This window comes from Lampetra fluviatilis, chromosome 49 (assembly GCF_964198595.1).
Source record: "Lampetra fluviatilis chromosome 49, kcLamFluv1.1, whole genome shotgun sequence".
Classification (NCBI taxonomy): domain Eukaryota; kingdom Metazoa; phylum Chordata; class Hyperoartia; order Petromyzontiformes; family Petromyzontidae; genus Lampetra; species Lampetra fluviatilis.
Genome location: NC_136323.1, coordinates 2000470 through 2026528, shown reverse-complemented (window position 1 = coordinate 2026528; position 26059 = coordinate 2000470). Strand labels below are relative to the sequence as shown.

General features: G+C 48.6%; 2 protein-coding genes across 3 annotated transcripts in view; both read left to right on the top strand.

Moving 5' to 3' along the window:
- The window catches only part of LOC144948428 (laminin subunit gamma-1-like), a 137158-nt gene extending 132951 nt beyond the window's left edge, over positions 1–4207 (top strand). For both annotated transcript variants that reach the window (XM_078877885.1, XM_078877886.1), the window contains 4 exons: positions 858–1057; positions 1833–1991; positions 3129–3228; positions 3655–4207. In XM_078877885.1, the coding sequence (XP_078734011.1) occupies positions 858–1057; positions 1833–1991; positions 3129–3228; positions 3655–3914 (719 nt within the window). In that variant the 3' untranslated portion in view covers positions 3915–4207. The remainder of the gene's footprint in view (positions 1–857; positions 1058–1832; positions 1992–3128; positions 3229–3654) is intronic.
- Positions 4208–4218: 11 nt separating this feature from the next.
- On the top strand, positions 4219–25853 carry MORN5 (MORN repeat containing 5). The gene is made up of 6 exons (XM_078877887.1): positions 4219–4760; positions 16469–16545; positions 17929–18076; positions 19096–19207; positions 22168–22299; positions 24853–25853. Exons 1-6 carry the CDS (start codon positions 4698–4700, stop codon positions 24936–24938), a joined length of 618 nt encoding a protein of 205 aa, XP_078734013.1. The 5' UTR covers positions 4219–4697; the 3' UTR covers positions 24939–25853.
- Positions 25854–26059: the final 206 nt, after the last annotated feature.

Here is a 26059-nt window from a genome sequence, read left to right as displayed (position 1 = left end):
CCTCACAGCAAGAAGGGCGACGGTTTGATGCCCGACTTGGGCACCTTTCTGCGTGGAGTCTGTGTGGCGTCACCCTGGGCAGCAGAGTGGGAGTGAGTGTGTACATCTAGTCGAAATGTTCTGCCCCTGTTCTTCACCGGTTTCTAACAGGTTCCGCGGTTTGCTCCCATAACTTAAAAAAAACACACACAATGTAACTGATATTGGCTACATCATCCCGATGCTGAAAAGTTACCAAAAAATCACTGACTTGGGATCACACACAACAGCAGCGTCGCCTCCGTACTGTTGAAATTTTGCACGATTCCTCCTGTAGAACAGACTCGGCGAGCCTTTCCTGAATAAACAACTGCAGTAAAAAATACTCACTACTATATACTTTATTTTTTAACACATCCCCCCCCCACCCCCCCCAACGTATTACTGCACCACTTTCTGCTGGCGAGCCAGCACAATAAGGGAGTTGCTGCAGCTGCTCCTGCGTCTGTTACTGCTACTGCTGTTGCTGCTGCTGCTGTTACTGCTGCTGCTGTTACTGCTGCTGATGTTGCTGCTGCTGATGTTGCTGCTGCTGTTACTGCTGCTGATGTTGCTGTTGCTGCTGCTGCTGCTACTGCTGTTACTGCTGCTGCTGTTACTGCTGCTGCTGTTACTGATGCTGCTGTTGCTGCTGTTGCTGCTGTTGACATTGCTGCTGCTGCTGCTGTTGCTGCTGCTGTTACTGCTGCTGTTGCTGTTCCTGCTGCTGCTGTTACTGCTGCTGCTGTTACTTCTGCTGTTGTTGCTGCTGCTGCGACCGCCACCGTTGCTGTGACTTGACCCCGCCACCCACCCTGCACCCCCCCCCCCCCCCGCAGACTTTGACAAGCGCGTGAGCGACAACAAGACGGCTGCGGAGGAGGCGCTGCGCCGCGTGCCGGCCGTGCAGGCGCAGATCGAGAGCGCCAACGCGAAGACGCGGCAGGCCGAGGAGGCGCTGGGCAACGCCGCCAACGACGCCCGCGACGCGCGCGCGATGGCGCAGGACGCCGAGGAGATCGCGCGGCGCGCCCAGGAGGTGGGGGGGCGGGCGGGCAGGTGCCACGGACACGGCAGCGAGAAGTCGCTTCGTGCCGTCGTTCGCTGTTCGTGTGTAAATACAGATATACGCGTGCGTGCGTGCGGGCGGTTTTGCAAGGAGGTCGCCAAGCTGCGGCGTGGATACCGTGCAGGAGAAACTTTGGACGCGCGTGGGGAACGTCGGCGCTCTGTCGCAGCGGCAAAACACGAATGCATCACCTTACCACGCATCACACGCCTTCCCAAAGAGAAACACACCGATACACAACGTGAACCAAATACCTTACTGACATCGCATTGACTAGAGGCATGGACACTGTGTACTGGGGCCTTCATTCCACCATTGGCTAGTTGCTGTGGAGAGCAAGATGAGCACCAATGACCGCGTGCAGCAACTCCCGTCACGTCGCCGGTGCCGAGATGTTAACTAGCTCACCTGGTATGCGGGAGGTCGTGGGTTCGATCCCGACCCTGACACCTGCTGCTGTATATTTGGAGTTTGCGTGTTCTCCCCGTGGTCGCGTGGATTTTTCTCTGGGTCCTTCAGTTTTTCCACTCTACATTTAGAATCAACGTCACGCCTTTAGGGTATTCGCCTGCTGGATATTTCCACGTGACGATAAGCCACTTCGTAGAGCTGTCATTCGTGAGAGCCAGGTCGCTTCTGAAAAAGAACTGACATCGCTCAATGGGACCTTCTTAACTGGTCCAAAAAAAAATGTCCTTACTCCAGTTTTAACCGCCGTGTCCGTTGGGGCCCTGTCTCACCACAGCGGGCGGGCGGCCTGAAGACGGAGGTGGAGAATGCGTACGGGGACGCGGCGGGCCTGGCCGAGGGCGCCGCCGGGCTCCTCGCCGGCCTGGCTGGCGCCGAGGCTGAGCTGGCGCGCAAGCAGCAGGACGCCGCGCGGGACATGGACCTCGCCAACATGGTGAGCGCCGCCCCCCCTAGCCGGTGCAGCCGGTGCGCGTGACGTGCCCCCCCGGTGTTGCCGTCACCGCCGCGACGGTGCTTTGACGGTCCGGTGGCGCACCGACCGGGCTCGTGATCCCGAGATCACTGGGTCGATTCAATCTCCCCGGGTGCGGCAGTGAACTAAATCACCGCCCCCCCCAATCCACCTCCGCCCTACCGGCGCCGCCGTCCACATAGCGATTGGCAGGTCGTCAAGTGTGATGGGGTCAAGTGTGGCGACTCCCACCTCTCCCAAACCCCCGTCTCGCCAGCCGTGCGAGAGCCGGCTGTTGCAGGACCGCTCCTTTACTTTTAAAATAATTTTTTATTGAATAAAGCGCGAGGCCCCTTTCAACGCGCCGCCAGACTCGTTCGCTCCGACTCCGCCGTTCGAGCGGCGCATTCACGACGCAACTGCTGTACCATTTATTCGGAGGTGGGGGGGGGGAGACACGAAGGAGGAGTGGGCCCGTGAACTCCCATAAACTGGGCGCGTTATGACAAAGAAGTAAAGTGTGTTGCTTAAATAGAGGGAGGGGGGCAGGGTGGGGGGGAGCGGAGGCGTTTACCTCTTAACTGGAGTGCTCCTTTCTCAATTGGCCGCGGGATGAGGGCCTCGCTATGCCAGTGTAGGTCGTGGAGGTCACGTGACCATACTTCACCGCAATGGTCGCCGCCTGTTTGACAAAAGGAGGGAGCGGTAAACGTGAGGGCCATAGAAGCGTGGTGCAACGGTGGATGTTGTCGCACTGCCCTCTGCTGCCCACCGCCCATTTCAGATCGTCAGGTTTTTCACCCTATGTTTAGAAACATGCCTTTTGAGTATTTGGCTGCTATACATTTCCACATGATGATAAGCCACTTCGTTGAGCTATCATGTGTGGCCAGATCGCTTCTGAAAAACATATCTCAGTGGACCTTACCTGGTAAAATAAAAAAAACGTCATTTTAACTCACGAAACTGGATAAGCTGGTTTATTAACAGGTGGCTGAAACTTGGAATCACACCCAGGATTTCAACAGTGCCGGCTCAGCGTTCTGACCTCTGTCCTCTGCTGCCACTCGGCCAGTGTTCAACAGCACCATCTTGTTGTTTGTTGTTGTTGTTGCTCAGGCGGCTGAGGCGGCACAGGAGGCCGAGGACAAGGCGAGGAGAGCCAAGAGCTCCGTCAGCGGAGCCCTGGAGCAGATCGAGCAGCTCCTGCGTGACTTGGGTGAGCAGCAGCAGCATCACAAGAGCAGCAGCAGCAGTAACAGCGACAGAGGAAGTTAGACCGACAGTGGCAGCAGCAGTAACAGCAGCAGTTGCAGCAGCGACAGAGGAAATTACAGCAACAGCGGTAACAGAAATAGTTGCAGGTACAACGGCCACCGACCCCTTCGTGTGCCATACCTACCCTGTGCACTTTTAAATCTAGATGGAAAACTCACTTCTTTAGAATTGCTTTTTGTGGTTAGTTTGCTGTCCTTCCCCCGCGCCTCCGATTAGCACGGTCGGCTACGTACTGCGCGAAAGAAGTTCAACATACGCACGTGTACGTACGCGGCGGCCTTCGTACGTGCTACTCGCTCGCAGCACTTGCCCGCACAAGCCTGTTAAGCCTAAACCTGTGTCGAACCTTCGCGTGTGCGCCCGGCAGGTTCCCTGGAGGACGTAGACCTGGGGCGGCTGCAGGATCTGGAGCGCAAGTACGCGGAGGCGGAGCGGGCGCTGGCGGGCGGCGGGGAGCTGGAGCCGCGGCTGAAGCGCCTGGAGGATGCGGTGGCGTCACAGTCGGCGGCGCTGCAGGGCTACGACGCGAGCGTGGAGCAGGCGCTCGCCGACATCCGCAACCTGGAGGAGATCCGCGACGCCCTGCCGCAGGGATGCTTCAACGCGGGCGAGATCGAGAGGCCCTAAGCCTTGCCCCCCCACCCCCTGCCCTAACCCTCCCCTCACCCCCCCCCCCCCCCGCTTGAGGCGGAGGCGTCGAAGAAAATGTCACGACGAGAGGCGACTAATTTAAATTAACGACGGACAAAATCACGGAGAAGACAGACAGAGAGAGAGAGAGAGAAAAAATATATATGTGGGTGCTTCCGGATCGCGTGAACTGTGTCGAGCCCGCGGCGAGCGCCGCAGTGCGACCTGGGACATCACGTTGACCGCCACCTTCAATGAAAAAACACAGCGAAATACGGGGGAGGGGGTGGGGGGCGGGGGGGGAAATTATGGATGAGTGAAAAATATATTGTCGGGGACGAAGCCGAATAAATGTAACTATATTTTTAAATTAGCGGGGATCCAATTGTCGCGCGCTCTTTTGACATAGTATTAAAACGCGATTGCATCCGGACGCAGTGTTTGTATGTTTTATTGTGCAAGCGATGCGGCCGGGAATTACCACGGGGGGTGGGGGGGCTCGCGTCTCGGTGGAGGTCGCGCGGGGTCAGGAAGACAGATTTTGCGCTTTCGTTTAAAAACGCCGGCTAGGAAGGTTGACGTTGCGATGGAGCGAGGGCGGTCGCTGGTGTTTAAATAAAAGCGCACCGTCGCAAACCCTGCTCCCCCCTCCACGGTAATATTGGGGGGGGGTGGCTTCGTGCGACAAGAGGAATCGCGGATACGTGGAGTAGACGTCGCGACGAGGAAGTCTTTCTCTCATCCTCCGTCCACGGATATCGTGGAGAGATCGCGGATGTCATGGCCTCTGCCTTCACGAGGGTCTTTCAGCTAAAAGGGATGGCAGATAAGACGACTTCTACGGTAATTTCAAGGGAGGTTGTTTTGTCACCTCCGTCGGTTATTCGATCGCGCGAGCGCTTGAGGTCGCGCCCTCCGACGTCTTTTCGGGTTAGTGCCGCCACGTTTCGTTCGCTCGCGACGTCCGACGTTTCGCTCCGCGTGCTGGCAGTTCAGACGTCGCGCGGAGACGACGCGTGATATACGACGCGGCTGACGCAGTCGGAGAGCTGCACCCGGGCGCCAGGCGTTGCTGCTGTCGCGGCAGTATTACGTGTGGGATTGAGATCGGCTCGCACACCGCACGCCCAAGCGAAACGTATTTACTCCCCACGGCGCTATGCGGCCCGAACCCATAACCCCCAACAGATCGCGGATGCCAACTGCAGTCTGCTTATTGGCTATGGCCCAACCGTAAGAGATGTATTATCACTCGTCGTCTTGCAAGGCGCGTGGAACAGATCCGGAGGTCGTGGGGGCAGGTAGCCATGGGCACCTTATGTCGAGTAATCGAGGACTCGTGAAGGTTGTACCGTGAGGGGGGCAACAGAATCAGACTCCGCTTGTTCAAAAGTCGGTGGGGGGCAGATACCCTCCCTGCACCCATGTTCCCACAACCCACGTTACTTTGTGGATTTTCAAGGCGGGAGACAGCTTGGCAGCTGCGGTATTTTCGCCCCCCGGTGATCTTGTGCGCTGATGTTTCGCGTGGGCCAGGATGATATCGCCCGTGGTGTGCCACTTGCTGGTCCCTAGAACGGCGAGTCTGATTCGTTCAGGAGGCACCACAAGATTTAAAGTGCTCCCTGGGCTATTGGGTGTCAATTTTCGCCCTCGAGTTTACTGTTAAATGGCACACGTGCTATTTAAATCCACGAGGTGTTTGATAAAAAAAACAATATTAAATCACCATTTGAATATAAACCAATAGAGTGGCTTGTTTCTAATTAGCGCTAAACACGTATTGCCACCTTGTTTGCAAACAATAACATTAACTATGAAAAATCTATTAAATTATGAATGAAATAATTATACACGACAACGGAAACATTTGAGCATTCATTTATTATCATTTTTTATCAAATTTGCCCCTGGAAATCTGTTAGTGCTTTTCGTCAAGATGCTACACGCAGCCCGTGTCATCGCTGGACCACATGCCGCCTTGCCTGCTGGCCAGTTCTCACCGGCATGTCACGGTATTGCGACTGCCCACAACGTGGTATCTATTTTACTGACCGCGGGAGGGGGGTGATGGGCTGCACTTCTCAGATGGGATTCGATCTCATGGCTCACATTGAGGTCGGGGCACTGCGCAAAAAAATAAAAAGTGTGATAGTCGCAAAGCAGGTCGGCGACTCTTTCTCTCTACCAAGTTGCAATTTGTGTTGTGCCCAGTTGAATTTTCTGCTAAAAACAACAATTCGTGTGATTGTTTTTTTAAATTATAAACATGCGTACACTATACACTACGGTGGGTAAAAAAGGGGCTTTTACGACGGGATGTAGAGCAGAGGTCGCAACCGGGTACCCGATACCCGTACCCTACCCGATACCCAGCTACCCGTACCCAGCCGCGTACGGGTACCCGTTTGCGACCCTGGTGCGGCCGGGTACGGGTAGACCGTGAGTCACTGGTGAGTCACCGTTTGTCACTCATTTCCCAACGTCTTGTCTCTTCTCACAATTCAAGTTCCTAGAATCAACCCACCCACGCCTGCAACGTGGCTTCATCCCAGAGGTCGCAATCAGGTACCTGATACCCGTACCCGGGTACGGGTAGGGTACGGGTACCCGTTTGCGACCCTGGTGCGGCCGGGTACAGGTACGGGTAAGGAATCAAAACCCGTTTGCGACCTCTGATGTAGAAAGCCCGATTTGCCCCGCAAGCTCGTGCAACTTTCACTTTGCGTTTCTGTGTCGCCGTCCACAGGAAGAGTTGGCAGAGGCGTCGTGCTGCAGTTGCTGCTGTTGATTCAGTTGCGTCTGTTACTTCTGTTAATTAAGTTGCCTCATTCAACTTAAGCACTAAATTTAGACCAACGGTTTGTTACAGCGCGCCCAGATTTAAGAAAGGCCAAGTTTTGTTTAGTATCCATAATAGAGGGTTTTTTTGGGGGGGGTTAGATCACGTAAATATATGTGTGTCGTTAAACACGCCACCACCCGACACGGCCAATTAGTAAGAGGGTTTGTCACCTACACAAAACGTGTGCCAATTCGTTACTAGCACAGCACACCGCTAAAATTTTGATTTAAAGCTTTCGTGACTGCAGGGATTCATCATCTAGGTTCTTTCAGTAAAGTCACGTCGAAGGGAAATAATAAAATAATAAAAATAAAACCCACGACAACATTTACATTGCGAAGGCCTACGTGTTGAGCTCGCTCCCTCATAGACTGTCTAAAAATACAACACACGAAAACGATGCTTTTTATAATGATGTAAAACACTCTCATTGGTGACTACAGCAGATTGACATATTCTATATCACACTCTGATCGATTCATCCAGTCGTGGATCTCTTTATTTTTCCTCTTATTTGATCGTCTCTGAAGATTCTAATTCGATTCATATGGTGCCATTTGAAATACGGTCTCTGTGGCGGCAACGTTGTTGTCATGGTGAAGGGCGGTTCGTGCTCCTTATCTTTTGTATTTTTACCCGTGAACATTTCCGTAGCATATGCCTCTAACATAATGCAGGGAAGATGTCCCTGCATGCTTATATTTCCAGCGCTTAACCTCGTTATTTATAAGTGAAAGCGGCCTCGATCCAAAATTAAAGCGGGTGACGGTGTAAAGGTGCGATGCTACGAATACAATTTATACGAGTATGTGCGAGGGATGTGTTCCCAATTTTTTGGGGATTAATCTGACTTGTCCAAAAATCGAACATAGCTCCGAAATATTGATCCGAATGTGTGACGTCACATGAAGCGATTTCACTTCCACGCTTTTCCCCACCAAAACCGCCGTAGTGTGACATCATTTTGCCGAAATCTTAAACTCATCCCTCGTACGTACAGGTCACGTTGGCCGATCAGAGTGGACCATCATCATATCACCACATTCTGTAATTTAAGACCTAATCACCTATGCCATTGTGGCATGGCTCTTCTGCACCGAGTTATACGTCCTTTTGCAAGGGAACGTATTCTCTTTTGCACGCCGATTGACTTAAGAGGCAACGGTCTTTAAAATCACAACCCCTTTCTCCAAAGAAATTGACCACTCGTCCATCACTTTGCGCTAAAGCGGTACAGTCCCATCTATAAAACGACGGCACACCGCCAGGGCCACCCACAAGTTCCTGGAGGCCTGGGAAGACACCAGGCCCTGGGGCTTAATGTGTAACGCGGGGTCACCTTACATCGGTGGTTATCAACCGGGGGTACACGTGGCAATGTCCCAGGGGATACGTGAGGTCATTTATAAATGTGTGAAATTATATCACACGTGAGAGTCATTGGCGAATAATGATCATGTCGTACGAATCTTGCCAGCGTAAAATAACTACGATACAATTTAAATCCATGTGGTAACCAACAACGATGTAAAAGACCTTTTCTCAACTCATTGATCTCAAACAAAAGTGGTTTGCAAGAGTAAGCAGCGAGCGCGAACAAAGTATGTCACACATGCAGAGCGTCCGGTGACTTTGTCGTTATTCGCTTGCGGTCACTTAGCTCGTTAGGATAACCTCGCGCAATGAACAATTGGTTATAATATTGACGTGTCATTGTTCGTGCAACACGTCTTTTGCTGCGATGTTTACATCGCAAACTGCAGCCGTTCCATCTGTTTGCAAGGCTGTGGCCATATTCTTGCTTTGTTCCTCGGCAAGTGTCTGCTCGTCTCTGCACACTCAGGACAACGAGATACCAGCAGAGCTCACTGCCCCTCGAATGTGCATGTGAGCAAGGGAAGCACCATCTTTGATCACGTGATACGTTCGCCCTCGAGTAGGAAATTATGCCCCATTCAGCCCACAATCTTTACCAAAAAGCACCGACGTGAGGTTAAAGTGTCCCCTTACTTTTTGGGACCTTCGCCCGTCAGCGTCGTGCAGGTCATATGTTGCTCGAGGAATCTATCGTCGCTGTGTAAGCTATACGTTGCTAAAGGATGTGTCATTGTTAAGGATGCCATCAGTGGCCCAAAGATCTATCGACATTGAGGAGGTTGAGTCGCCCAACTTCTGCGACCGCCAGTGAATTGATCAATCATCGCCGTTTTCCAACTCACATTTTTGGTGGTCCGATCGTGGCGCTGATTTTATATTGGTCGACGGAGAGTGCTCCGCACTCCGATTGACCCTTTCTAAGATACAAGTTGCGTTTTAAAGCTGGTCTTTTAATGAAATGTGTGTTTGTTGAGATATCACGTGTATAGTTTTTAGTTCACGCTTGCGATGCGGCTCACAACAATCTAGGTTCGCATTCACCTTCACGTGCATGGAATCAGCTTGCATTATACCTGAAACGATCTTCTTTTGGAAACTCGCACACCACTCGCTGTTTCTTTCACGCATCGGCCGGAGTGTTGTCCAGAAAACCGAGTGGCGTCTCATAGATGTAGGGTGGCCAAACCGTGGGTTCCCTAGTCGTGTGCGGCTCTCGCCAGGTCCATTTGTGGCTCGATAGAGACGCGGCTTACCACGTCTGACTCTTGAACGTAACGTTACTTTAAGCAGTATAACTAAACATCTGCAGAAGCAGAGCTGACATGGGGCACTTGCCCCACGGCCAGTTGGCACAAATGAACCGGCCGCGGTGGCGAGATGTTAATTCCCTCGCCTGGTATGCAGGGGGTCGTGGGTTCGATCCCGACCCTGACGCCTGCTGCTGTGTATTTGGAGATTGCGGTGTTCTCCCTGTGGTCGCGTGGATTTTTCTCCGGGTACTCCGGTTTCTTCCATTTAGAATCAGGCGTTTGGAGTATTTGGTTTATATATATTTCCATGTGATGAGCCACTTCGTTGAACTATCATTTGTGGCCAGGTCGCTTCTGAAATATCTATATCGCTCAGTGGGCCTCACCTGGTAAAATAAAATAAAACATTTGTTTAGTTTCATGCCATCTGCACCTGTGGCTCACGGCTATGTGAAGGTATTCATCGTCAGGTCAGGAGGTTTGGCCACCCCCGTTATAGATGATGTCTTTTAATAACAATAGCAAGCTGACAGGTTGCGTACATTTCCACCATACTTACTGCCCCATGCGCATTGTCCAGTTGAAGAGAAAAGGTTGAAGTTAAACGCTGTTCAGTTGACACTACTATTGCTCACACCAATTCCGACATTCAGATTCATGCTCGCAAAGCTACCCAAAAGTAACCTGGTGTTTGGCCGAGGAAGCTCTAGTTTCAGAAGAGCTACACCCAAGTAGTGGACAAGGATGGCAAGAGTTAGGCCAGGGCCTATGGGCAGTAGTGTCAGAGCGAGCCACTCGTGGTGGGTTAAGGATAGTTGTTGAGTGAGCCTGGCTCACTGGAAAAGTGGGCAGACCTGATGGAGGGACGGTGGCATGGGGGTGGCGGTGCTTCTCACCACGCGTCTCCCTTGAGCCTCACAGAGATATTTGGCAGCCTCACGAACCGGGTCCGTTTATTATTGTCATGGGATTGCAACACTGGTGGGATTGGAGAGGGCGGCTGGGTTGTCGCACGTAACATCTCAGCGACTCGTGGGAGTGAGAGGGGATGGTCCGCGGTTGATTGACAGCGCTACTCGTGGTTAATGCCACTGCCGCTGCTGCTGCTGTGAAGATAATGGCAGCTAAAGTTTTTCCGTGCCAAGGTGTGCACACCTATTTGTGTTGCTGTAAATGCGACTTTACGTTTTCAATCTGAAGTCACATCCATTTAGTTATTTGAAATATAAGTATTGGTTGTTGTTTTTTTTCCCCTGTATTATTTCCCACAGCCTGAATAAGCTCAAGTAGACCCGAGTCCCATGTCTCGATATTTTGCGTTGATTTATCGACTAAGCCATTTCAGCCGAGACATCTAAGAAATAAGGGGGGTGGGGGGGGGGTGCTGAGGTTTTTGTTATTGGGCCTATACTGTATGAACGTATGTTAACAACGCAAAAAAGACGTAATTATATAGGTGGCTAAATAACAAGTCACTGCAGTACAGGGTGCTGTCAATCAAAAAGCAAGCAAGACCCGCAATTTGTAAATGTTGTAACGTGTGCCATGCAATGTTGGACGGTATAAGTTAGACCGAAACAAAATTGCATGCAAGAGTGATGCACTGTTGAACTTCAGCTGAGGCTTTTCAAAGGACAAGTCACAAGTAAGCATGGAAGGTTGTTGGGCCAACCTTGGCTCTACAACGGTTCCAACCACATGGCTCAACGTTGCCATGGTTTACCAGGGTGGTCTAAGCTTCTAACCATTACACCTACACTGCTAATAGTTTTTTTGTACACATTTCTACTCAGAGGTGACATGGCATGCTTCTTGACCTCTGAAATTCATTTTAAAATATATATTATTTAACACAGGTCAAAATGTCATGGTTTTTTTAATGTATTAGTAAGCTTCTGTGAGTGCAGTTTGCTTAGAGACCGCACTGCAAAGCCATATTGCGCTATAATATAAGTTCTGTAGCTCATTAAGGTGTTATTTTGATTGTATTTTAGAAATAAATTGCAATGTTTCAACTGATACACTGGTGCTAATGGAAACATATAAAAAATGTTTTAAAAGGAAATATATGGTTGTGTTTTGAATTTCAGTTCGGCCGATTGGCTTTTATCATGTGAGTGTGCGTTCCTTTTGAATGTTATAATCATATCTTATTAAAGGGATGTAATTGCATAACATTTTACAAAAAATGACTAATTTGTGGATTTTATCATTTTAAAATTGTAAACATTTACACTTGCGTTTTAAGATGTGGCGATGTAAAATATTAAAATATATTCTGAGAGACTTTTGTTTTACATCCCAAAATGTATAAACATTTGTTTTACGGATTTTATCATATACTTTTTACTTTTCAAAAGCTTAACTTTTTTAATTAACGAAACAAATCCTGACTCCAGCTGCTGCATAAACCAGGGGTGGACTGAACCCTGTGTGGAGTCGCCTAAATTAGTGCAGGCCCCGTTCCTGCAGCCTCATTCCATAAACTCCACGCAGGTGGACGCAGTTGCATATTCTCACATTAATAATGCGCGCGGTGTTTTCATAAAACAAAACAAAAGATCCATCACGTCGCTCAACTTGCAGACGACTACGCTGGACCGCTTTATCCACTGCACACCAGAGCCGCACCGGGGCTTGCCGAAGCGGCCCGACCCGCCTACACAAGGCGCGCCGTTCTGCCGACCTCACTCGCGATGTATAGGTGATGCCTTGTCCTTCACGGCGTACTGACTGACGTGTTGTGGACGCGTTATATTAGCCCCGCCCCTGGCGCTGCTTGGCCCCGAGCCAGTCCCAGCCAATCACCGCCCGGTGTTGGCTCGGCTCGGCAAAATCGCCAGTCGGGGGGGGAACATCGCGTGGTGCTGCGAGGGGCTTCGCGCTGGCTTGGATCGAGTGTGCCAGTGGAAAAAAATGGGGATGTTCAAGCAAATCACCGTTCTATTAGTAAACTATTAACTTTGTATTTTACTATGTAAGGCCCCACTGAGCTATATAGCTCTTTTTTCAGAAGCGACCTGGCTATCACAAATGATCGCTCAACGAAGTGGCTTATCACGTGGAAATGTATACCAGACAAATACTCTAAAGGCGTGTTAATCCTAAATGTGGAAGGAAAAACCAGAGGACCCGGACAAAAATCCACACGACCACGGGTAGAGAGACATGCAAACTCCAAATATACAGGCGTCAGGGTCGGGATCGAGCCCACGACCTGCATACCAGGCGAGGTAATTAACATCTCGCCACCGTGCAGATCGCCTGGCACAAGCGCCGTGGTGACGTCACCACCATTTAGTGCGGAACGGCGGTTGCTGTCAAAGCGTACCGACTGACATCACACATAATGAACACTTCCTTAGCCCCGCCGCTGGCCCTGCTTGGATCCCAAAGTCTTATGAAGCCGGCGGCGCATCACGGTTTAGTTGCAGCTCGGTTTATGCTAATAGCCAGTAGAAAACCGGCCGTGCCGTGACGGCCCTACACTGGCTCGGCTCGGATGTTCCAGTGGAAAGGTCGCTAAAATAGTCCGCGTGTCCTGAATCAGGCAGCACAAGTATTGAGCATCGTCACGAAGACATTTTTAGTTGAGTTAAATCACCGATATGTAAATTGCATATCGTGGTCTGGATGTGGCTGAAATGGGGAGAGATGACTGGCGTGGTGTGCGACAAGAGGGCCCCCCTAATGGACAACCACACCCGGACTTTGTGCCTCCTCCCGTGGCAGCCGGAGGGCGTGGAGGCAAGCACTCACACATAACCACACACAGACAGACTCGACAAACAAGAATCCATATCTATAATACAGGATGCGACGTTACGGGAAATGGCCCTTCTTCATAGCGCATAGGCAGAGAGATGTTAGTGGATAATACTAATAGCTGTAGACTTCACTTATACACTATGGGACATGATGAGAATTCAATTTAAAAATGCGTTACTAATGACCGGTTTTTAAATTGGCCTATCAATATTTACCTCGTAGCTATTAACATGCAAACCCTTCAATAATTATTAGAAAAGTACTGCTAAGTACACTCATTTATATCTAAAAGCACAATTGTGCTTGTGCTCTTTCAACGCAAGCTTTATCAAAATGTGTCCGATGGATAGACTTGCCCGCGCCATAGAAATGTTGAATGTCTCAGGGCTGTAAGCGGAAGATGAGCAACCCGCGTCAATGTTCACTTGATGAGCAAAACCACTTCGACTCGGAGAGAAATGTGCACCATGCCAGCAGGTGGCAGTCTTGTTTCGTACGGCCGATGTAGATGCCAGAGCAGGCAGCTCACAATTTCACATTCAAGGGGTCAAGCCAGACAAACCGTCAAAAAATTAACCCGTAAAAACAAAGTTTTTCACTATAAATCCTTTATATGCGTGGCATCGGTTTTATTTTATTATTCATTTCTGTTTTTCTTGAGTAAGAGTTTCATTTTTATCACATTGGTATTTTAAATTAAATATGAAAAAAAAAATTCCTAAAAAGTGGAAAATTTTGGAAACTAATTTTCACGAAAATAAATTGTCACGCACAACGAGTCTGTGTGCAAAATGTCAGCTCGATTGGATTACGGGAAGTGGGTCAAAAAACGACCGAAAGATTTGCACGGTCGTAAGCGCGCAAGCAAGCAAGCAAGTGAACTTAATATAAAGGATTTAAAAAATAGGTTTTGTTGGGTTATATCGCGTCAAATTTAAATGTGTCGTTAAACCCGCCACCACCCGACACGGCTAATTAGTAAAGGTTTGCCACGTAAACAAAACGTGCCAATTCGCTACTAGTTCAGCACACACCGCTTGTGTGTTGGAGACGAAATCCACGACATTTACAGGCAATCGCTTGAGGAGTGGCGCAGCGCATCGCTCTGATGTCTGCCTCGTATTCATGGATCGGGCATTGCGTCATTATAACGACGCTATGGTTCATTCTGGATGACCAACAGTCGCACACTGGAGAGTTTTTAAAGTTTCCATTTGTGCATCAGGTATCAGCATCTGCCATGGTTTGTGCAGTGGATGGCATGCGTTTCGGGGTGGACCACGTGCTTCGTGGAAGATCAAAGCCGGGGATCTTCTGCGTTGTGCCTTTCGCAAGGTGGCAGTGTGGTGCAGTAATTGACTTGTGCTCACACACACAGTCTAAATAGCATTGCATTGCTTTCTAATTGGGTTGGGCAATCGAATGCCAGAGCTGGAAAGTTCATATTCATATGGAAAAGACCAGTGATCCCTTAATACAACAGGCGATGTTAATCCAGACAGCGCTATGTTTACTGTCCCCAGAGAGATGGCAATGATGATGATGATGACAATGATGTGCGTAATGGCCCTTCATTGTACATAGAGATGCCAGGCCTCTCTGGTCAGACCTCTCTGGCGTCTGTGCGCTATGAAGAAGGTCCATTGCCCGAAACGTCACCTATTTATATATGTCATACTTTTTCTTTCAAGGTTGTGTTATTGACAAATGTGTTGAGTGTTTGCCATTTGCCCCTGTGCACCACTGCGATCGAAACGTCGTAATCTATTAATTTTCTATCTACGTGACTTTACCGAAAGAACCAAAGAGTAGCAATAATAATACACGTGTTGTCTTTCCCTGAAAACTCCAGTCTTGCACAAAAACGACACACGGCACACCACTGCGCTGCAGTGATATCACGTGGATATGTTGCTACGCTGCACGATACTATTACTGTACACTGGTGCAATGAGAGCCTGGAGAGAGTGCGCGAGTTGTTGGTTGCCGTTTGTGATGGCGTGTTTTTGTAAAGGAGCTAAACTAACCGTGAAAAATGCCCCTGGGACGATCCCTGCTGGCGCGGCGAGCCTGGGAACGCTGAGAAAAACGTGGGACAGGTCTGAAATAAGTGAGAACTGCCTTGTGTGAGAAGCGAAATTGCGTCAGATCCACTGTTTACACTCTTGGCATCGCTGGGGAAAAAAGAGGACTGCACAATCACCAAGTTACTGGGTCAAATCGGGCTAAGGCTCAACGTGGAACGTTGGGCCAACAGTTTCAACCATGTGTGAACGTCGGCATGTTTCTTTTTACTAGGAGCAGTCCTTCCCAACCTTTGGCTTGCCCTGTACTCTCTCTCTCTCTCTCGGGTCCCCACCTTTCCCAACTGTAGATCAGACTCAGGTTCCTATATTTAATATTCGTCAGCACGGGGGCTTTTGTAAAACCTGTGCAGTTTCCTGCAATACGGCACAGTACCGGTACCAGCAACTGGGTACGGACGTTTTGCTCAAAATATCCTCCAGTATTTGGCGTTAACATGAGGGTGTGGTGGGGGCTTTAATATTTGAACAAGCCAGATTTTATGCTAATTTAGTTGAGTACCGTAATTGCATACAGCAGGAAATAGGCTACATTTGTATCACGTGTACACGCAATGTACACCCATCCCAAGGCATTTAGTTACACTTAACAACCGGAATAACGATTAACTAAATATCTGCATATTTAAAAATCACACCTGACACACGCGTAACACCAGACGGAGAGGGCTTAATTTCAGCCGAAGCTGAGCTCCAGAAAATACAACCATCACACCCCACCGTCCCAGAGTCGTGATCGAGGCTTGGGAAAGGAATCCCTGACCTGACAAAACACTCGGCACGTGCCACCTGATTTACACCAGACGCTTCTATGCATTATTAATGCACCTATTGTGCGTAGTAACTGCTACATGTTCAAGTCAAGACCACTTTCTAAGGATTTCAACAGTGGGTAGTCCTATAGAGTAGATCGACTTACGGACAGACCTCTGGAACCGAACTAGTTCGTAAGTAGAGGAGTGCCTGTACTGTGTTAGGCTGTGTTCGTAAGTAGATGAGTCCCTGTAATGTGTTTGGATGCGTTCGTAAGTAGAGGAGTGCCTGTACTGTGTTTGGCTGCTTACATTTCCGCATGCTAAGTCATGTTGAAGAAGAGCTACATAGCTCCCGTGGGCCTTACCTGATTAAATACTAAATTTTTCTTGTTAGTTTATCTTCACCGCTTACGAGTGAACTGATTTTTTAAACGCGTTTTGCGCGCGCGTGCGTCCCACGCGGCCGCCGTAGCGTCCGCGGTTGCCGTGGAAACGGGAAAGCATGGAGATCACCGGCAGCAAATACCGGGGAGACGAGAAGAACGGGCGGTGAGGAGACGCCACCCTCACCATGCTCACCACTCCTCACCACCACCACCCTCACCACCACCACCCTCACCACTCACTCCTCACCATGCTCACCACCATGCTCACCACCCTCACCACCACACCCTCACCACGCTCACCTCCAACACCCTCACCACTCTCACCACCACCACTCACTCACCACCACACACTCACCACCCTCACCACCCTCACCACCACACACTCACCACCCTCACCACTCCTCACCACCACACACTCACCACTCTCACCACCCTCACAACTCCTCACCACACACTCACCATGCTCACCACCCTCACCACCACACGCTCACCACCACACACTCACCACCCTCACCACGCTCACCACCACACACTCACCACGCTCACCACCACCACTCACTCACCACCCTCACCACCACCCTCACCACTCCTCACCACCACCACACACTCACCATGCTCACCACCACACACCACCCTCACCATGCTCACCACCCTCACCACTCCTCACCACCACCACCACGCTCACCACCCTCACCACCACACACTCTCCACGCTCACCACCCTCACCACCACTCCCTCACCACGCTCACCACCACGCTCACCACCACCACCACTCACCATCATCAAGACTCCTCACCACTGCTCACTCCCCACCACACACTCACCACCCTCACCACCGCCACAACTGCTCACCGCCAAACTCACCACTCACCGTGCTCACCGCGCTCACCGCTTACCAAAGTCATCACTCACCACACTTACCAATCTGGCTGCCCCCTCTCCACGCAGGTTCCGTGTAGGCGTCATGTGTCAAAAGATTTGTGCCAGGTGTCATGTAACAGAAGACGTGGCAGGTGTCATGTTTTAAAAGTCACGTATCTGGTGTGATCTTTATATAGGTGTGGTGTATACGAGTGTTAAGTATCATATGTCAAGATACGTTCATGAGCCGTCACGTCCAGAAAAAAATGTAAATTTGAAAACGAATTTTCTGGATAAAATATAAAAAAAAATTCACTAACACATAGAATGGACTTTTTATTTATTTATAAAAAGAATGTCTAATAGTGTATTGTATTACATTGCTCTGTTTTTTACCTTTTCTTGTTTCATTGTATGTGATGGCAGAGATTAGGGATTGATAAAGTACAACCATATCCTCATTCATATAAACAGAAATCTATTTTATAGCAATATTTGGGGGGGGGGGGTGGACATTTTGAGCATATTCGAATATTCGAATTACGGCCTTGCGGTACACTATATACACTATACATGACGGGAACTGTCCCTGTCTGACATGGGACACCGAGAGCTGACACCCACAGCGGACGGCGGGCGCGCGCGTGTTCCATGTCACCCGAGGCGTATTGTCTTGAGCTTGCAGGATGGAGGGCGAGGGCTGCTACACGTTCTGCACCGGGTCGCGCTACGAAGGCACGCTGAAGGATGGTCTCCCCCATGGGCAGGGCACCATGCACTTTCCCGGACGGGGAAAGTATCAGGCTACCTGGGAGAATGGGCGAGTCGTCGAGGTACGGTGGATCCGATTTGAGACCGGAACGGCAGGAGGATTTGCCCGCGACTCTGGCTGTCGCCTGATGATGCTGGTTGTAATTACCGGCGGAACGTCACTTTGTACTCGATTAGTAGATGTTGTGGGTTTACTCTCCAACGCACCGGTGTGCTGAACTCGTAACGAATTGGCACGTTCTGTTTACATGACAAACCTTTGCCAATCGGCTGTGTCGGTTGGTGGTGGGTTTCACAACACATTTATATTTCCGCAATATAACCCAACACCTCTATTATGGATAATATTGGTCGTGAAAGCTTACTTGTTAAGCAGATCCGATTAGTATTGCAACCTTTTCCACTGCAGGCCAACCGCCCGGATGAAATTCTCACGTTAGCCTAACGCTATGAAAACGCGGTAGCAAACTGCAATTAAATTCAACACAAACACCACCAGATCTCGGGAAAATCTAATTCTGGCACCTGACACAACACATTCCAATTCACGGACTCTCCGGGGTCAAAACCCGGACAGGTGGCAGCCCTGAGGTGTGATTGTGAGACCTTGGTATTCCTGAGCAGACACAAGCTGCTGATGTACGCTTGCATGCACGACTTGCATTGTTAGCATTTAAACGTTTTATTTTACATCGACTGAATTTAACATGGCGAAGAGCATGAAGCCACCACCAGTGAGCAGCTTTATCGGGTCAGAATTCGATCAATACATTGGCACGTTGAAATATTAGCTTGGTAAAGGTGACAATATTGTGGCCCAACCAACCGGTGTGCTGTACTAGTGACGAATTGGCCATGTTCTGTTTATGTGACAACCCTTACTAGTTGGCTGTGTCGGGTAGTGGCGGGTTTTATGGACACATTGACATATTTACGCAATCTCACCCAAAAACCTCTTATTAATGAATAATTGTATTTACTCCTAAATTCTGAGTTTTTTAAATGATATATAGTTTAATTCCTGCATTGCCAAATTCTATACTTTTTTAAAGTGTTATTTTTTTACCATGCGTCTTGCCAGGGGACATACATATTTGCAGATGGTTTGGTGTACGCAGAAGAAGGCTGGTCGTACTGCACTGGAGACGATCGCCGCTTCTACACAGAGATCTGCAACGGCCTCAAACCAGCTGGTTTGTCCTCCAAACAAGCACACGTGTCGGCCTAAACTCGAGCGTGTAGTCAGTAGCGGTGGCGTAGTGGTTAAAGCACTCCGTTATCATTCCACTGATGTCAGCTTATACACTATGAGACATCTCCTTTACCAGTGGCAAAATATAGGAATAGGTTTTTACCCTTTCAACTGGTAGAAAAACTGACACCTTTATACAAGGGATCATGTTTGCAATAACCACAACACAAGCAGTCAAAATGCAAACAAAAAGAAACAATCAACTTCCAGGACAGTGCATATCATTATCATTATCAGAGTTGTTTCTTTTTGTTTGACTGCTTGTGTTGTGGTTATTGCAAACATGATCCCTTGTATAAAGGTGTCAGTTTTTGTGCCAGTTGAAAGGGTTAAAACTTATTACTATATGATGTCAGCTTATTGGTTCCTGGACACGCACACGGCAGTGGTGTTTCTTAGAACAAAAAATGTTATTACCAAGCATATCATGATTCTCTCTTGCATTGCACACCGTCAAGAATTGATACAATACAATGTGGATGTATACAGCGTCTAAATGCAGCTGCATCTCAAGTCACCGGCAGAAACTCAGTGCATATTTATTTTATAGCGAGAAAGGCAGTCCTGGGTTTCTGCGTGGGTCTATGGGTATCTATGTGAGTCTGTAGGTCTTCAAGCAAGAGAAGTGTGGATATTTATTTATTTTATGGAGACAAATATACAGAAGTAGCAAGAGTAAAAAAGGGCACTTTTGAGCCTGGACTTCTGTAATGAAGGTAAAATAGGAGCAGTTTAACATGCAGGTTTTCGCGTCCAATATCATCCATAACCTGTAAACCTGTGTTATGGGACAAATAGACGCAGTATCGGCACATTGTCCATTCAAATCACGTGGAATTTTGAGGTATCCCAGCAGGTGGCGGTATTTCACTTTGTTGGACGATACAGAACTTTACACGGGGGTCTACAAGGTCAAAGTACCACCCACGTTATCAGTAACGTGCGATTGAACACAAATGACATGTCGCGCGCTACATTTGAATGGAATTAAAATAATTTACATTCTGAAATACAAACTCCGATGGGTCACTTACAACAAATTCCACAGCATCACAGCCTCCACGGCCTTCACTTTGCACTCTTGTCCAGAGGAGGGTCAGTCAGTGTGCGCACTATCGTTCTCTTGACAAGCGCTCGCAAAAACTCGCTCCTCCACGTGACGGGCACAACCTGTACCCCTGCGTTACATCACGCATGACAAGCACAGATTAACAAACGGCACGCTTAGGTAACTTGAGGGTAACGACACTTTGCAGACACCCTGTCATGTCCAGTGACGGTGGAACAGAGACAGGTAGCCCCCGATGTGTTCTTCAAGAAACACGACGTAAAACGAAATTCCGTAAGTCGGAACGGCTTTTCACATTAATTTAATGCAAAAACCTAGGGATGTGTTTCGGACAGTCATTCCAACTCGACTCCTAACCCCAAAATACACACCTGCATCACTTTTCACAATACAACAATAATAAAAAAAGAACATAAATATTTCAACGATTAAACAATAATTCATTTAAAACAAGTATAATTCACTTTTTCAGGGAACTCGCCAAAACATCTGCATGTTGAAATGACTAGAAAGTCGATGTGGAGGCGTCACTGTTGCACTGCAGCGACACCGTGATGCTGACGCGGATGGATGACGACGCAGCCTCCTGGGTGCTTCTTGTTTGATGATTTCGTGGTGCGTGCCGTGTGAACTTTCGTTCACGCAACATGTTTTGTTTCAATCGTCGGACCTCCTTTGCCAGTACATCTTAACACAGCTGTTTTGTTGCCAGAAAAAGGGGAACACTTATTCTCATATTTTGGTACTGACAAAGGAAGTCCCATGATGTAGCTGCTCACCCCGAGCTCTTATTATTCTGATAATGGCATTGTCTTTGCGCTGTAAGCCTTTTGGCGTCCTCTGGTCTAACACCGTTTTGAGGCTCAAAAGAAAGTTGTCTCTGGTGTGGACCAATCAGTTTCAAAGACAATGCATATATTATCGGAGTACGTTTTTGTTTGCATTTTGACCACAAGTATTGTGGTTAATGCAGACATGATTCCTTGTTAAAGGTTTCAGTTTGGTGTTTTAACATCTTAACCTATTCTCATGTTTTGTTTACGTAACAAACCTTACTAATTGACCATGTCGGGTGGTGGCGGGTTTAACGACACATTTATGTTTACGCGATCTAACCCAAAAAACCTCTATTATGGATAATATTGGTCGCGGAAAGTCTACGTGTTACACATACATACAAAAACATGCGTTTTAAATACAGGATTTAACGTGAATGACGAATTCATCATCCATGCCACTGATGTGGTCATCGTTGTCGCCGTTCACCCGAGGTGCGTCACGCAGGGCGTGCACCGCCGTGAGCTTCCAGCGCTGTAGTGGTCCCGAGCTCGGCATTCACCACTTTAAACTAACTGCCGATTCATGGATTATTTGAGAAATAAGCCAATGTAATCGATTAATCATTTGAGCACGAAGCCAATCATGCGCCTTTGGTGGTACCAGCCAAATTCATCTGGGTAATCCCCTCTGGAGAAGCACCTGCCTCTGAGTTGTGGAAGGATCTGTCCGTCCGAGGATTGGGCTGCTCAGCCATTCACAGAAGAACCCCAACAACAGAGGCATCATCTTATAACATGGACAGCGGAAACTGATTAAGCCCAGGTAGAGTGTGTCTTCACTGCAGTGTTCTTACATATCCCTGTGGTCTCGCTGAGTGTCTTTGAGTCTCCCAGTCCGTTCTAATATACATCGTATAGGAATTAAAATTATTCTAATCGATTGTAATGTGCACGGTTCAGTGCGCGTATTGTGAGCGCGTGGATATAATTTTGACCGATGAAGCAATGCATCGTTGCGTGGCTGTGGGTATGCACACGTGTACGGCGGCGCAGGTCGTTCACAGCTGACAAACATCGACCCCCCGAGGGAGATCCCGCCGGGCTGCTACGACTGCGGCGACGGTTTCTATGATCCGGGGACCCGTGTGGTGTCCGACTACAATCACGAGTTTCTCCGCAACGCAGGTGCGATCCTCATGCCTGCCTTCTCTACGCAATTATCTATAGAAACTAAAACTAAACTTTTTATTTATTTTACCAGCTCTTTTTCAGAAGCGACCTGGCCACAAATGATAGCTCAACGAAGTGGCTTATCACGTGGGAATTTATAGCAACCAAACACTCTATTGTTGTGTTCAGCTTGTTGTCCTTCCCCCCGCACCTCCGATCAGCGCGGTTGGCTCCGTACGGTGCGAAAGACGTTCAGCACGCGTACTGTACGCTTGCACTGGGTACAGTCTTGTGCTTGTCCTACCACCTCGTCGATTTGTCTCGTCGGGCTTTGCCGCATCCGTTGCTCATGAACGATGTTAACTTACCCCTTGGCCGTCCACTTTCGCCTTGTCGCTTTCAACGAGAGGCCTTTGGTCGTCTTGTGTTGGCCGTTTGGAGCACACGGCCATGGTTGGTTTGTTCGACTGTGACGCTGGAATCGGATCAGCTCTCGGGGGGATATCTGTGGTTATTATTAATTGCGTTCGTTTAAGTTGCTGGAATTTAGGGTGCACGTGTGCTGTGAGGAAGGGTCATTACCCGATACGTCGCCTGTTATATATTGTTCATGTTAAAGCGGTGTTATTGACGGATTTGGTGAGGTTATTTATTTATTTTCTGTTCCGTTCGTTGTTAATTTTGGAATAGGTTTATTTTCAATCACACTCTACCAACACACACACGGTCGTGTACTTCACCCGAGGCTGAATGTTTTCACGAGAGCCTTGAACGATGTCAATGGAAGAGCACTGCTTTATTGCTGATGGCTTTGGCAGGCTTCATATCGATTGCAGAGGTGAAAGGCCGATTTGAACCTTCTCCACGCTTGTCCCTGAGCACTCGAGTCTGACTCTGTCACTCCGATGGTATGACATTAAATCCCTTAAAGCCTGACCTCTGTCTCAAGGTGCATTAAACAGTCCTGACCTGTCAATGGCGTTCCGATGAGTGTGAAAACGTTATAAAGGAGATGCGATTTTCTCATGTTGTCCGTGGGTTGATGAATGCAAATTTGCACCCAAAGAGGCTGTGGGGCTGTGACGCAGTGTCTGGGATCAATGCGATATTGAATTGGTCAGCCAGCTGGGAGTGTGACCGGAGGCTTGCCTTTCTCTTACTAAAACGTTACAAATGGATGGTTTTGCACCCATTGATCTGGTACGTTTAGAACATAAGGGAGGTGTAAATTAACCATCTTATACACCTGCAACCCTTTAGGCATTTTGGCGGTGGCTTGCAGAGCATTCCGTGTTTGGTCATTGTATAATTCACCAATTGTATGCAGTTGGTTTTCTGTTGAGGTCATTGGCTAAGGATCTTGCATCTCTTCATATAAAACATGACACTCGTTACCCAGTCTCATGTCGGTGAGACTGGGTAACCAGTGACTCATTTTACATCAAAATGTCTATTGTATCACTATTCACGAACAGCCCAATTATGTGCTTGGTAATTAAGTAGCATGTGGGGTGATAGAACAACATGACATACACTGGGTGGAGTGTAAGAGTTTAAAGGACATCAACTTAATTAATATTTTCAAAATCTACACCGTATAAACCTGTGGTGCGGTGACATGGGCCAGCAGTAGTAGCGTGTTATCCACTCGTTGCAGAGGTTAGTGGTTCGGCTCCGGAAGGCCGCCCTGGTTAACACTGCCGGTGTATGAACCACGAATAACGCGCCATTTGCTTTAAAGTGGACGTTAAAGATCACCTGATCTCACTTGAAACTAGTAGGCCATTGTGTGCTGGGTGTCACGGTCCAAATTTTCCAAATTCGAAAACTTGCCTGAAAATTGCTCAATTGGGATTACACACAGCAGCAATCATCGCCACCCCCCTACTGGCAGACGAATGCCCACCTGCAGGCTAGGCGCTGAGAAACATTGCCGCACAAGGACAGCTTGCATTGGGGGTGCCCTTAGAATGTCTGAGATTATTTGTGATGTAACTCACTTAACGCGCATAACTTGCTCGGAGACGCCCCAGGCAGTGAAAAACAAACTGTTATTGTTACTATTATTATCCCTCCCTGCTTGACAAAGAGTTTGTTAAGATGTTAATGAAGCTAAACAATGTCTTCAATGTCTTCTGTGCTATTACATTTGCTCGTGGTGAGAAATCCGTGTGGTGTTCCTTGGGCGACTTTATCGCTGCTTGTTTAACTTAAGAGCGGTGTGTGCCCTTCACATCGGCTTGCCACCCTGCACAATCAGCATGGGCGCAACACGTGTCAGATTGGTATCCTGAGAACTATTCTGACTCTTTCAGAAAAAAAAAACCTCGCACGATTTGACGCGATTGTCGCAAACACAACCGTCTTGCCATGGCTATACGATCCTGAAGTACAAAACTTTGAACCGCGTGAGTTTTGTCCATTGTTTTTCTCGCTTCAAAGGGCGCCATGCCAGCTGTGCGCGTGCAGCACGGGGCTGCGCTCGAGCAACTTGTGTCACGTGGAACATACTGAGCGTGCCCCTAATAATACGTTGCCGTTTGCTGTTGTTGTCGATTTGTTTTCAAGACGACGATGAGCACGACTGGATTGTGCGGAACTGCCGGAAGGGTTGGGACGAGAACGTGGGAGTGCGCATCGTAGATGAGCAGTAGCTTGCGGTCGAGCGCGTGTGCGGTCCGCTTGGCCTCTCGTGGGACATCTTGCCGCTGACAAGCGACAACGCTGGATCGAAGAGGTTATTCCAACGATGACCGTACTTCAAACAAAGCCCGTGACTACACCACAAACCTTGAACAAGCTAAGGCTCCCGCCAGCCAGCCAGAAATCCCATCATCTGGAGAGGAAAAAAACCGCAGTGCATAATCAAAGTCAGGACAGAGAACCAGATTCACATCTTGTTGTTTAGTGATGGAATCGTTGGAGCACTTTTACAAAAGATCAGTCAAAAAGGAACATTCGCCAACACATGGATCTGGCCCACATCGTCAATATATCCTAAGAAGTGAAACGGGCTTAATACACATAATACACATGGAAAAAAAAATACACAATAATTATCATAATTATAATAACTGACTACATTTGGTATTCGCACCATGCTTATAGTGTAGGGCTTTCACGAAGTTGCCCGCATAAAATACATCGTGTGCAGTAGTTTCACAGTAAGGAGCAGTGTACCTGTGTGTAATCCCACTTGATTGATTTGCAGGAAAATGTCTTTAGCTCGGCAAATTTGGACCCATGACTCCGGCACACAAAAGCCTACTCTTTCCGAATAAGGTCACATGATCTTTGACGCCCACTGTTAAGCAGACGGCTCATGTACCACGGTTAATACACCTTCAGTATGACCCACGGCCACCTGCCGCATTCGAAACACGAACATCTGAAGCAAGCAACAAACAGGCTACCGCTGGGTTATGTCACCACCCCGAAGAGACGTATAATCCACCTTGTTTCCCTTCACCGTTCTGTGACAGATCCCGCGTGTAAAGCAAGTGTGTGTGTGTGTGTTTTTTTTAATGGGCTTCGGTGTGCGGTTAACGTCAGAACCGGGTGAATAAATGGACAAGGCTGAAAGCTGCATTCCGTTTCAAGTTGCTTCGCTGTGTACGCACACTGTTCTTCCTTCTGATGCACAGACAACACAACAATGCGCGCGGTCGTTATTGAGTAACCAAAGCTTTCTACTGGCACCCCCCAGTCAAAGTTGATCCTCGCTCCATCCCTGGCCCAGCCGATGGTGTTGTAATTGGCTTGAGAGGATCCCTCT